The 12260-nt window shown below is 37.0% G+C and overlaps 1 protein-coding gene across 1 annotated transcript in view; it reads left to right on the plus strand.

Moving 5' to 3' along the window:
- GABRG1 (gamma-aminobutyric acid type A receptor subunit gamma1) overlaps positions 1–12260 on the plus strand; it is a 75138-nt gene that overhangs the window by 23860 nt on the left and 39018 nt on the right. The window contains exon 3 of the mRNA XM_035004418.1: positions 6741–6808. Within this exon, the coding sequence (XP_034860309.1) occupies positions 6741–6808 (68 nt within the window). The remainder of the gene's footprint in view (positions 1–6740; positions 6809–12260) is intronic.

The following is a 12260-nucleotide window of genomic DNA, read 5'->3' on the forward strand; positions in this document are numbered from 1 at the left end:
ACCAGTATATTTCCTTTTGTAAAACTTTCCTTTTTCCCAGGGCATAACCATTTGAAGTCTCTCAACTGATAGCCTGAGGTTTGTACTAAGAAACCTTTTCCTTGATGGCCCCAGAGATGCTGGAAATAACTGAAACCTCTCCATATTATTTTAGACGCCCAGCAGCTGATTTATATTTGGTTTCTTAACATCACACTGTGCATATGCACAATTTAGGAATTAGTAAAAACCTTGAGGGGGAATTCCATGTAGAATGTCTGATTGAATCCTCTCTTGTTCATTTAGTTGCAGGGAAGTCTTGGCTGTCTTGACAGCCCTGAACTCCAATTTTGTCTCTCTAGCCCAGTGAGACAGATACAAGTTCTAAGTCACTCTCCTTTTTTAATCACCATTTCTGTGCAGTAAAACAGCAAATGCACCAAAGGGGAAAAGTGGCCAGTATAATGCAGAGCTTACATCACTGCATTTACATTCTTTCCAGGAAATTGTTGCATCAAATCCTGATTTTGTTTGCTGCTGTGTGATTCTTTCAATAATTTTTTTTAATTTTAAATAAATCGTATAGTCATGTTCATTGAGATGGTTAATTTGATACCAATTATTTATCATAAGAAGCAGAAATCTGTACTTCCATTTTACTCCTCATACTTCACTATTATTAGTTGATACTCCCTTTTCTTCCTGTAAATAAGATCCCTGAAATAGATCATCACCATATCCCTGGTCGCTAAAACAATACCTGAAGCATAAATTTAAGGTTTCACTTACTGTTTGCTGAATGAGTATTTGCTGAATAGAAGCCAGTGTATATAATCTTTTTTATTCCATGTGTAGGTATTTTGACAGTTCTACCTCATCAATTTAGCATTTTAAGTACATTATTTCAGATCAAGATATGGACTTTCAAATTCCACGTACATCTGTGACATCGTCACTTAGTTTAATAGTGTAGCTTAAACATGTCCTAAGAACCGTGATAATCATACTGTGCATAGCAGCATTTTCTCTGTGCACCTCAGAGTATACATAATGAATGTCTTACTTGTTGAGGTGCTCTTTGCAGGCATTCCTTTCTGTCCAAAATTTCATTAGCATCTTTATTCTTCACTGATGTTATGAAAACTTATATAGCGAACTTACTGAAGACTTTTAAACTTAATGGCAAATTGACATTAAGGTTTTATAATTCTAGTAAAGGTTGTATAATTCTAGTAAATTTTCAACTACTGTATGTTGAATCCTTTTCATTTCTTAACAACTTTTTGGGTAGAGTCTATGGCTTTCCAAGAAGTTTCAGTGATTGATATAGTTTGATCTAATCCAGGAATTAATATCTGAACAGAATTAATGCTATCACTCTCCCAGGACACAGGGTAGACGAGTGCCACCAGAGAGGGACTTGGTGGGGTGAGGAAGGGAGCAGATGTCATCTGCTCTTTTATTCAATCTGCTTTACTCTTCTAGGTTCTGAGTGATGGGAACATGCAGGAGATATGAAGAGGAATGGTCTTTGTGTTCATTTAATTGGGTGCAGTTGAAACCTTTGTCTTGTGAGTTTTCACTTCATTTCTGGCACACACCAACTGGCCCTTGATGTACTTTGAGAAGCAGTTGTATAAATAACAAGTTTTATGGGTAGGAGGGTAGGATTGGTTTTTGTTGTTTGTTCATAGGCATTTTAACTGTTTATTTCCTTGACGTGGGGAATTGAGATGGTTCTCTCTTCCACCCGCCTTAGCTCCTTTCATCAAGATCATGCTCCTGGTGTACAACTTTCTTGTGTCAAAAAACTGGTGAGATCCCTCTAGCCTAGTCAGTTTCTTTCGATGTGAGTTATACTCACAAGAAATTACAATATCCTAGACACACTAAAGAGTAGGTATGCAGACACTCCACTGCTTTTCTTTATTTAGATCCCATCAGTCCTTTCTAACTTTCTTCCCACCGCCCTATCCCCCCTGGATCAGATATAGGAGCAGGAGCAGGTTGCTAAGTCTGCTGTCTAAAGAAATGTTTAGCTATAGAAGGAGAAGCCCATCTTCTATTTTCCTAAGATGACATTTCCATAAATTAAATATATATATACTTGATTAAATATATGTATGAATTATATTACATTAAAATAGATTATTAAATATATATTAAAATTGTCATATGTATGTGTACTGAGTACTTGATATTGGTTATTGGCTACGGACTACTTGAAATATGGTTAATATGGCTAAGAGAATACATTTTTACTTTAATTTAATTAATTTCTATTTAAATTTAAGTAGGCATATGTACCTTGCATAGTAGCATTTTTTAAATTTTTTATTGTTATGTTAATCCCCATACATTACATCGCATAGTAGCATTTTATCTGTTCATCTCAGAGCATACATAATAAATGACTTAACTATTGAAGAGCTCTTTGTAGGCATTTTTTTCTATCCAAAATTTGGGTTAGTATCGTTTCTGGCTTATTGTGTTGGTATCTATTGGCTAAAGTATTAGACTGCACTTAAGAGCTTACTTATCCATATGTACCTTTTCATCCATACGTATCCATATGTAACCTGCAGAAGGAGATGGTGAGTGTTAGTTGACATTTCCTTGTTAGCAAGGCCTGGGAAGAAGTATCTGGACCCCTGGGATATCTTTGGATTGAGAAACCCCACTGTCTATTCTAGGGCAAGAAAAACATATTAGTTATGGTTTTTTCAAAGTCTGTGTATTTTAACGGTAACATATAAATCATTGGAGCTATTTCTTTTTTTTTAATGCCTATTCTGTCACAACAGAAAAGACTGTTAAACTTATGTTCCAGGATTAGAGGTTTTAATTGACCCGAGTTAATTTTTAATTAACCTTAATTAATTAATTAATCTGAATTAATATACAAAAGTGACCCAGAAGCTACACAATCTGCTAAAGGTATCTTAGAGCCATTTGAATATGTCATCTAAGAAAGCATGGTTAAAACAATTATGAAGTATTTTTAAAATCTGTTTTATTTTATATCTTCTGATTAAAAACTGATTACCCATTTCTACAGTTGGCTGTTTTCTGTTTTGCCTTAGCTACATGGAAGCTGAGTGTGGAAACTTCATTGATCCAACTGCTTTCTTCTTTTTAAATTCTTTTTTGCTTCTTCTTACTGTTCTCTGCATTTTCTTTAAGTTGCTCGGAATGTCCATTCTTTCTTATATTCATTCCCACTGAGAGTTTATCTTATATTCTGCTGAGATACTTAAAGCAAAGTACTTAGAATCACAACGCAGAAAGAGGCCTTGCAAAAATAATCCAGTGTCCTCTCTACCTGCCTTTCATCTATCAAAAATGTAATTTGCTAGGGTATTACGTTTCTTTCCGTCATTATTATGCTGTCACAAAAAAAGCGATCTTTCATCTCCATGTGCGTTGAAGAATTAAACATAGTCTGTGCCCTCTTCCTAAAGATCGTTTAATGAGCCTGGAATGACAATTTCCTTTTAGTCTCCTCTTTTATTTTTGAATGGATATCTGATGTTTTCTTTTTTAAGTATCACTAAAATCCTCCAATTGAACAAACTTTGTACTGAGAAAATCATAGAGCTAAGAAAATGTACTTACTCTACCAAGAAGCCTATATTTTAAGTGATTTCACCCACAAGTATTGTTCATAGTATGAATCGATAAAAGTGGTGATGAGTCATTATTAAGGAACAATGACAGTTTTCTGTTGTTTTCCTCTTTATATTTTGAAGCATATCATCTCTAGCTGGGGTTTTAAAATTAATCTGAAATATTTTAGTTCCCTTTCAGACTTATTCTTTCTCATGTTTTGGGACTGAAGTTTAAAGAACTAGATGAGGGGCACCTGGGTGGCTTAGTCAGTTAAGAGTCTGCCTTCGGCTCAGGTCATGATCCCTGGGTCCTGGGATCCAGCTCCGAGTCAGGCTCCTTGCTCAGTGGGGAGCCTACTTCTCCCTCTCCCTCTGCCTGCTGCTCTGCCTACTTGTGCTCCTTCTCTCTGCCAAATAAAAAAATTAAAAACAAAACAAAACATATAAAGAACTAGATGAAATACCAGCAGCCCCAAGTCATAAAATAGGGTACATAATAACTAAGGAAATACTCATAGTTTGCAAATATACATTTATTAAGTTACCTATTGAATATCTTCATAATAGCAATGATCTACATTGGACTCACTAATGTGATTCTTCTTTTGTCTTATCTCAGATGAACGTGATTTCTGTTGCTCATGAAATATTTCACTGTGGCTCATGCCCTAATGCAAAAGTTAATACTTTTCTAGTGTTATATATTTGTCTCATGATTGGTTAAGGAAATACTGATATCAGGAAACCAGGATAGAACACTCATATCTAAAACTTTCTATACTATATATGTGAAAAGTATGTCGTATAAATAAAAATGCCCCCAAGAATCATTTATTTCTCAGCATAGGCAATGTTCAGCCCTTATTATCATGTAATAAAGAGATGTTCAGTGTTCGTTGATTTATCAGATGAACTGAAAAAAATCTAATTAAATAAGTCTGGTACATTGCGCTTAATTGCTTATAACTGGTAATAAATATACTTACAAATGGAACTAATAAACGTATGTTTTTTAAAATTAATTGGCTTTCATAAAATCCATTCTGTAAATCTAGCTAAAACTAGCTTAATTGTATGATATTTATTGGCTTCAATTCATAGTCAAAAATAAATGGCAAACAATTAAAGCAAATCATCTCAGAAGTCATCAGCCTAAGTTAAATTATAAAGCCTTCTATAAATCATATGACCTACTTTTATTTAAGAAATCTAATTGTTGGCTAGCAGATTGAATTACATTACCATGTATTGTATAGGTCTAGAGACTTACACTTTTGCATACTAAAACTATTTTTAACAAATATGGTATATACCATGTAATAAAATCTTTACCTGAGGAAAACCAAACTATGTAAACATTATTATGTTTTTCTAAGTGTAGTGTGTTTTTTAATTGCAAAGGATAAAATTAAATATTGTTTTAAAATTATATAATCACTGTTTTTCAAAATACCTCAAGTTTTCCATTGAATTCTTGCTAGCATGGCAAATCTGCCAAATTGGAAGTTTCCAAGACAGGGGGCTTGGGGCTGGATAGAGACTCCAGGCAGGCTTAGCTATGTGTTAGAAGGGGAGGTGTGTCCTGCCAGGTCGAACATAGCGTTTGAATTGTAAGAATGATAAATATTAGGCCAAAAATGGGAAGTCAGATAAACTTTAGAAAGGAGAACTGAGTAAGTGTTACTAAACATGCCACTTTATTATAGAAACTTACAATCTACAAGGAGGTTTTTCTGCTTTATTTTGTTTGCATCATCTCTATAAAAATCTCTGTGAGATATGATAGGTTTTCTTCTTGAAATGGTTTTCTTCTTCTTGTCTACATTGTGAACCCTTTACATTCACTCTTCAACAAGTATTTGCAAATTAGTAAATGAATTCTTTATATTTTATTTGGTGGGACAGGGGAAATAAAGTAAACCATGAGAAAATACTTTTCATAGCAAACTAAAAACCATAATCCAATATTATCGCAGGTATTCATTAATCATGTCATTTGATAAACACTTAAAAGGCTGGATCTGCACTACACATTTTGATAGACTATAAAAATACTGATATACAATACATAGCACTTAAGACTAACTGGGAAAACACAAATGGTTATGTACAAAACACAATAGATGAAATCCACAGTGACATCTCTACAATACACTCTGTGAAATTTAGACAAAAATACACTTAGTTCTGGAGCCAGCATAAACAACCTAAAGGAATGTTGTTAACAGGGAAGAAAGAAGCAAGAACAAATATTTATGAAGCTCCTCATAAGAATCAGACCTGAAGGTGGATGCTTTACAGACATTATCTCCTTCAATCCTCATACCCATGCTTCAAGTCCCATTGTGTGCTAGAACATCCTTTTGCTGGCTCACAATAGCTATTTATTAGATACTGTCCCAACTCTGCATTCAGTGACTTCACGTTTGTATCCTTAAATCAACTATTGTGGGAATATTTACCCATGGGTATCGGCAAAATCTACAAATCAGGGCTTCCCACTATGGGAACAAGGCTGTTAAACAGTTACCAACACACCACTGATAGGCATTAAGTAGGATTGCGTAATATTTAGGTTCTAATATCCATTCGAATTCTAAAACCCTATCATGTAGCAGAGAGTAAATTATCTAGTAAATTTTATTGAATTTACTTCCTTAATTTTAATGAAGGATTTAGATATTTATAACTTTTTTAGGTTGTACATTAAAGTGTTTTTAGGGGTGCCTGGGTGACTCAGTTGGTTAAGCATCCAACTCTTGATTTCAGCTCAGGTCATGATCTTAGGGTCTGGGATCAAGCCCTGAGTCAGGCTCCACATTCAGCATGGATTCTGCTTGGAATTCTCCCTCTCCCTCTCCTTCTGCCCCTCCCCTTGCTCATGCTCTCTCTCTCTCTCTCTCCCTCTAAAATAAAATAAAAAAATACTTAATGTTTTTAGTTAAAAATGTTAACTTTTACGTACATAATTGATTTTTTAACTGAAAAGATATTTGTGTTTTTGTAATGGGCAATGTTTCTTAATTTCCCAATGAGGAATATTTTATTATTTAAATGGTAAATGTTATTTATGAAGATTTATTTAAAGCTAAGATTTATTTAACACAACCTCTAATCTTATCTTTGACCATTCTTTGTGTTGGTATTTTGCAGTGAGGCCCACAGTAATTGAAACTGACGTTTATGTAAACAGTATTGGACCAGTTGATCCCATAAATATGGTGAGTGATGAATATTAAAAATAATTGTCTGCCATAGAGTTCTTGAGTATATACCCCAATAATAGAATGGATATGTGATGAATTCTGATAGCTTATCCTGAAAGAGTTCAGAGCAACTGTGAAATGAATGTGTGCTAGGTTCAGGGACTAGTGCTAAAATATCCCATATCTAAGAATGTGTAACCTCTTACTCCAATGTGCTGTGTTGGTAGGAACTATGCTAGGGCATGAAAAATTATCACCTCATCCATCACGAGTAGATCCCTGAAGAAATCTGGAGAGAGATAACCACAAGGACTGAGGGGAAAATAGAGAAGGAAAAGGACTTACTGGCAGAGTGGGAGCATGCACAAGATGATGGAGGAATGCAACAACCTGATAAGATCAGGGGAACTTCCAGGGGTTTGATAACACTGGAACATAGAGTGCAAGTAAGGAAGTGAGGCTGACAGAATGTCTATGGTCCTTATTAAGGAGAGTCTTCTCAGCCATAATAGGAAGTGTGTGTTATATGAATTGTATTCCCTTAGATCAGAGAAATGATGGAAACTTTTCATCAGGAGGGTATCATAGGTGAATTTATATTTTTAATAAATCACTTTCCAACAATGTGGAAGATGGACAAGACCATTAAGAGGGTTAGAGACACCAGTTAAGAGGTTGCTGTAGTCTGGTCAATAGATCTTCTATTCTGAGGTAATCCCAAATTCATATTCTGAGATACTGGAGTTTAGAGCTTCAATATATGAATTTTAGGGGGACACTAGTCAGCCCATAACACCATCCAAAGATAATTCTTAAAACTTTGCTGATTTTCTCTCTTACCTCATTTATTCATTAGTACAATAGTCAAATCATCCCTTTCTTATAGACCTTAACCTCTTTTTTATCTTAATGGCCATCATGCCTAACAGTTGCCTGTGTCTGATGATTACTGTCAGCCCCGTTTTTTCTCTTACTTAATATGACGTTCACATGATTGTCATTAACTTTCACAGCTGCCTGCATTGACTACTGTACTGACAACATTTGGGCCACACCATAGCTGACATCTTTGTCTCCTTATTGCAAAGGAATAGGAATTGGCTGTGGAAATAAGTTGAATTTGAGAATCTGAAATGAGGAGCTCTCAGGAGAAAGTTAGAGCTGGAACAAATATTTGTCAGAAATTAGCTAAACTTCTTAGAGATGGGAATAACAGTCTTAAAGTAAAGAGAAGAAAAAAGGAATAAATATCAGACCTTAAGGAACACATACATTTAAGGACCTGAGAGATGAAGCTGAGATGGTAAAAGAATCAGCAAGGTTGGCAAGAGAATGGAGGCAAAACAGTGGCAAAGAAACCAAGGCGAAGGAAAGTTCCAATACGTTTTCGAGTATTGGCTCTGTCCCAATTGACTTCCTAAACAAACCGCTGGTTTTTGTAAAGCTAAAGCATTCTCTATGCCTGTGTGTATTAATTTAACACTATGCAAATATGAAATTTTATAAAGTAATAGATTATTAAAATGCTAATTTTCTTCTTAGGAGAATCTTAAAATGTTTAGTTTCCAATTAACCAATGCTTAAAGAAGACAGGCCCATTAGAGCTTATGGGCGTCTACATTTTCTGAATTGTATATGTTTAGTCTTGGATTCTTGTTTTTAATTTGAATGAATTGATTTTAAAAAAATGTGGTCATTAAAATAAAGAGAAATAGGATTCAAGGCTGTATTCATATTCCAGAGATACTTTGACAAGAATGAATACTGAGGGCTGCCTGGGTGGCTCAGATGGTTAAGCGTCTGCCTTCGGCTCAGGTCGTGATCCCAGGGTCCTGGGATCGAGTCCCGCATCGGGCTCCCTGCTCCTTGGGAGCCTGCTTCTCCCTCTGCCTCTCTCTCTCTCTCTGTCTCTCATGAATAAATAAATAAAATCTTAAAAAAAAAAAAAAAGAATGGCTACTGAGAAACTTCTATGATGATCTTCCTATATAAAAGTTTCATGGTATTAAAGATTTAGTTTTCCCAGGAGGGCGAACTACATACTTATAATCTTGGCCAGTGATAGTTTTTTAAAAAGCTAATTAAATGAAATTGCTATTAAAACTGGTGATACTAAAGCACATACAAGAAAAGAAGACATAGAATACTTGCTAGTGTTTATTAAAAGAGAAACATTGTCATACTGGGGATTAATAAGGAGCAGTTTACATAGAAGACTGTTTTAACTAAACAATGCAGGAAAATTAGAATTCAGTTTTCATAAAATGAACAACATTGTTTTGCATATGAGTGTAATCAAGCAAGCAGATTTGAGTGTAATTAAGCAACCAAGAGGATAGGTTTCCCCTTCCCCCCTTAACAACTCATACAATTTAAGTTACTGGTAAGGAACAAAATTAATGTATTAGCTTAATGGTTTTATTTTTTTTTAATTAGCCAATATTTGGCTTCATGAAAAATGGTTATTTATTTTTAAGACTGGCTATAATAAATAATATCTCTTTAGATTACTGGTAAGACCTAAAACATTATTCTATAATAAGATATGCTTTTCCTTACCTTTTTTCAGGGTTAGATTAATGACTTCAATCGTGGTATCACTACCAAAAAAGTAGGATATTCAATAATTGAACATTGAACAAATGTATAATTTAGTCAATAAATAGATTAATTCTATAGCTTACATTTTGAGAATTTAAATTCAAAATGAGTAACAGATGCACTAATGAGGACTGAACAAGAATAAAATAATTTGGATAGAGCCTGTTCAACTATGTGTGCTGTAATTAAAACTCTGAGTTATGTATGAGTACTGAGAACTGTATAGAATTGCTGAATCACTATATTATACACCTGAAACTAATATAACACTGTATCTTAACTATACTGGAATTAAAATTTTTAAAAAGTTAATAATAAAAAACAATCTTAAATATAAACAACAAAAATATACAATCAGAACTGAAGGCAAAAAAAAATGTTAATAGAGGTTATTAGCCTGGATTTAAATGTTTTTTAACTTCTTAATTTTGGGGGCTTTGGAGAAATTATGTGATTTTATTCTTTTGGGTAAGTGTCTTAGAATAATAAAACAATAGCAGCTTTTCCTCTGACTAGCTAATACAGCGTTCAAAGGGCATAGCAATTCTCTGAATCAAGTCAAAATCAGTAAGACATCTAGGGAATCCAAGATGAAATTATGGGTAACTAAGGAGGCTAAACACAAGGGGAATAAGGGGGCACCTGGGTGGCTCAGTCGGTTAAGCGTCTGATTTCGGCTCAGGTCATGATCTTGGGATCCTGGGATCGAGCCCTAAGGCAGGCTTCCTGATAGGCGGGGAATCTGCTTGTCCCTCTCCCTCTGCCCTACCCCCCAGCAATGTGCTCACTCTCTCTGTCTCTCTGTCTCTCTCAAATAAATAAATAAAAATCTTTATATATAAAAAACACAAGGGGAATAAGTACAGAAACAGTGATAGATGAAAATTCCTGGTATAGCTTAGAGGGAAAGGCCAAGCAGGCTCTGCACGAGGTGGTAGAAATACCACCAGGCCATTGGGTAGGCATACACCATGACCTCCCTGGAAGACACACTGACCATTGTCACTGTGGACCACTCCCATGTCTTCATCTTTGGCAGGTACACCCCCCTGACAACTCTATCTTTGGCCCCCATGGTAAGCAATACAGACAAGAAGTCCTTCACTGCCATCCTGTATGGCAATGGGCCTGGCTACAAGTGGTAGGCCATGAGCGAGAGAATGTCTCCATGGTGGACTATGCTCACAGCAATTACCAGGTGCAGTCTCCCATGCCTGTGCACCCTGAGACCTATGACAGGGAGGACGTAGCCATCTTTGCCAAGGGTCCCATGGCACACCTGCTGCACACATCCAGAGCAGAACTACATTCCCCCATGTGATGGCTTACGTGGCCTATATCACTGCCAACCATGACCACTGTGCCTTGGCCAGCTTAGCAGGCGGCGCGTCCCCAGGCCCCCTGCTTGTTCAGCTAGCCCTGCTCCCCTTGGGCATCCTATTCTGAGGGTCCAGGGCCTGGGCACCCACCAGCCTATGACAGATGGCCAGCCTTCCTGTTTTAGCACTGCCCACAGCCTGGGAGCCCACATCTCAATGGCCAGGTGGGTGGGGGTTTTCATAGTCTCTACAGCTGCCAGGAGGAGGACCCAGGAAACCAAAGATGGCTGCCTGCCTCACTCTTCTCTGGAATCTTCCACTGAGGCCAGACCAGTGCCTGGCCTCCAAACTCTGCTCCCTCCCTGCTGTTCTTTTGGCCAAGACAGTAGGTTTCTCATGGGTAGGTGGAGAACACAGACTGCAGAAATTCCCAAAGCATCTTATTTTTCTAGCAAACATATTTTCCAGACCTGGAGGCCCTGGAGCTTCCATGGAACATTCCAGATCTAACCTTTCCACTCCCTTCTCCTCTGGAACCACCAGGCCCCACATGCTCATGTCCCTACCTGCAGAAGAGACCAAGTCCTTCTCTGCAGGGTGGGAGTTTGCTCCCTCACTCATTCCAAGGCCTCCTAGGGCTCCCATAAAGTGAACTCCTTGGACTGGCCATCCAACCCCAGGGTGGCAGGGCTGGGAAGAGCAGCCTGGAGAGACAGACACTTCCCAGCTCTCAATATGCATGCCCACTCCTCTCTGAAGTGAGACTCCTGTTTGGAAGGGCAAATTTCTTTTTCTCTTTTTGTTGTTGGTTAAAAGGGAACACAAAACATTTAAATAGAACTTCCCCTGCCAAAAAAAACCCCTTTCTGAATATTTCTGGCAATAAAAAATAAGAAAATTACAGGTATGATTTGGACATGGGTTTACTTATAGAAACTGGCACACCCTTATTTAGTCCAATATTAAGAGATTACTGATATGAGCACTTGGAAAGCATGGGCCCAGAGAGAGAAGCAAGCTCAATGACATAGATGCATCTAGAGGGTGTTATGCTAAGCAAAATAAGTCAGTCAGAGAAAGATAAATACCATGTGATTTCACTCATATGTGGAATTGAAGAAACAAAACCAATGAGCAAAGGGGGAAAAAAGGGGAGGAAGAGAGTGAGAGGCAAACCAAGACACAGACTCTTAGCTGTAGAGAACAAACCGATGGTTATCAGAGAGGAGGGGGAGGGAGGATGGGTGAAATAGGTGACCGGCACCAGGTGTTGTATGGAAATGATGAGTCACTCTGCTGTACACTTGAAACAAATATTACACTGTATGTTAACTAGCTGGAATTTAAATCAAAACTTAAAAAAAGAATGAGGTCCCAGTTGATGTCTGAAGAACTCACTTTATATCATTCTAGCTGCCCGAGTGATACATCACACAGTCCTAGAGTATGGAGCTGAAGCTGACTAGATCCTTCCTGCATTAAACTGCGATTGGTCTTGGTAATGGAGGCAGAGCAGAGGAACCAGGGCACGAGTTATGGGGGGCACA

Source organism: Mirounga leonina, unplaced genomic scaffold, assembly GCF_011800145.1.
Source record: "Mirounga leonina isolate KUSES-001 unplaced genomic scaffold, KU_Mleo_1.0 Mir_129, whole genome shotgun sequence".
Classification (NCBI taxonomy): domain Eukaryota; kingdom Metazoa; phylum Chordata; class Mammalia; order Carnivora; family Phocidae; genus Mirounga; species Mirounga leonina.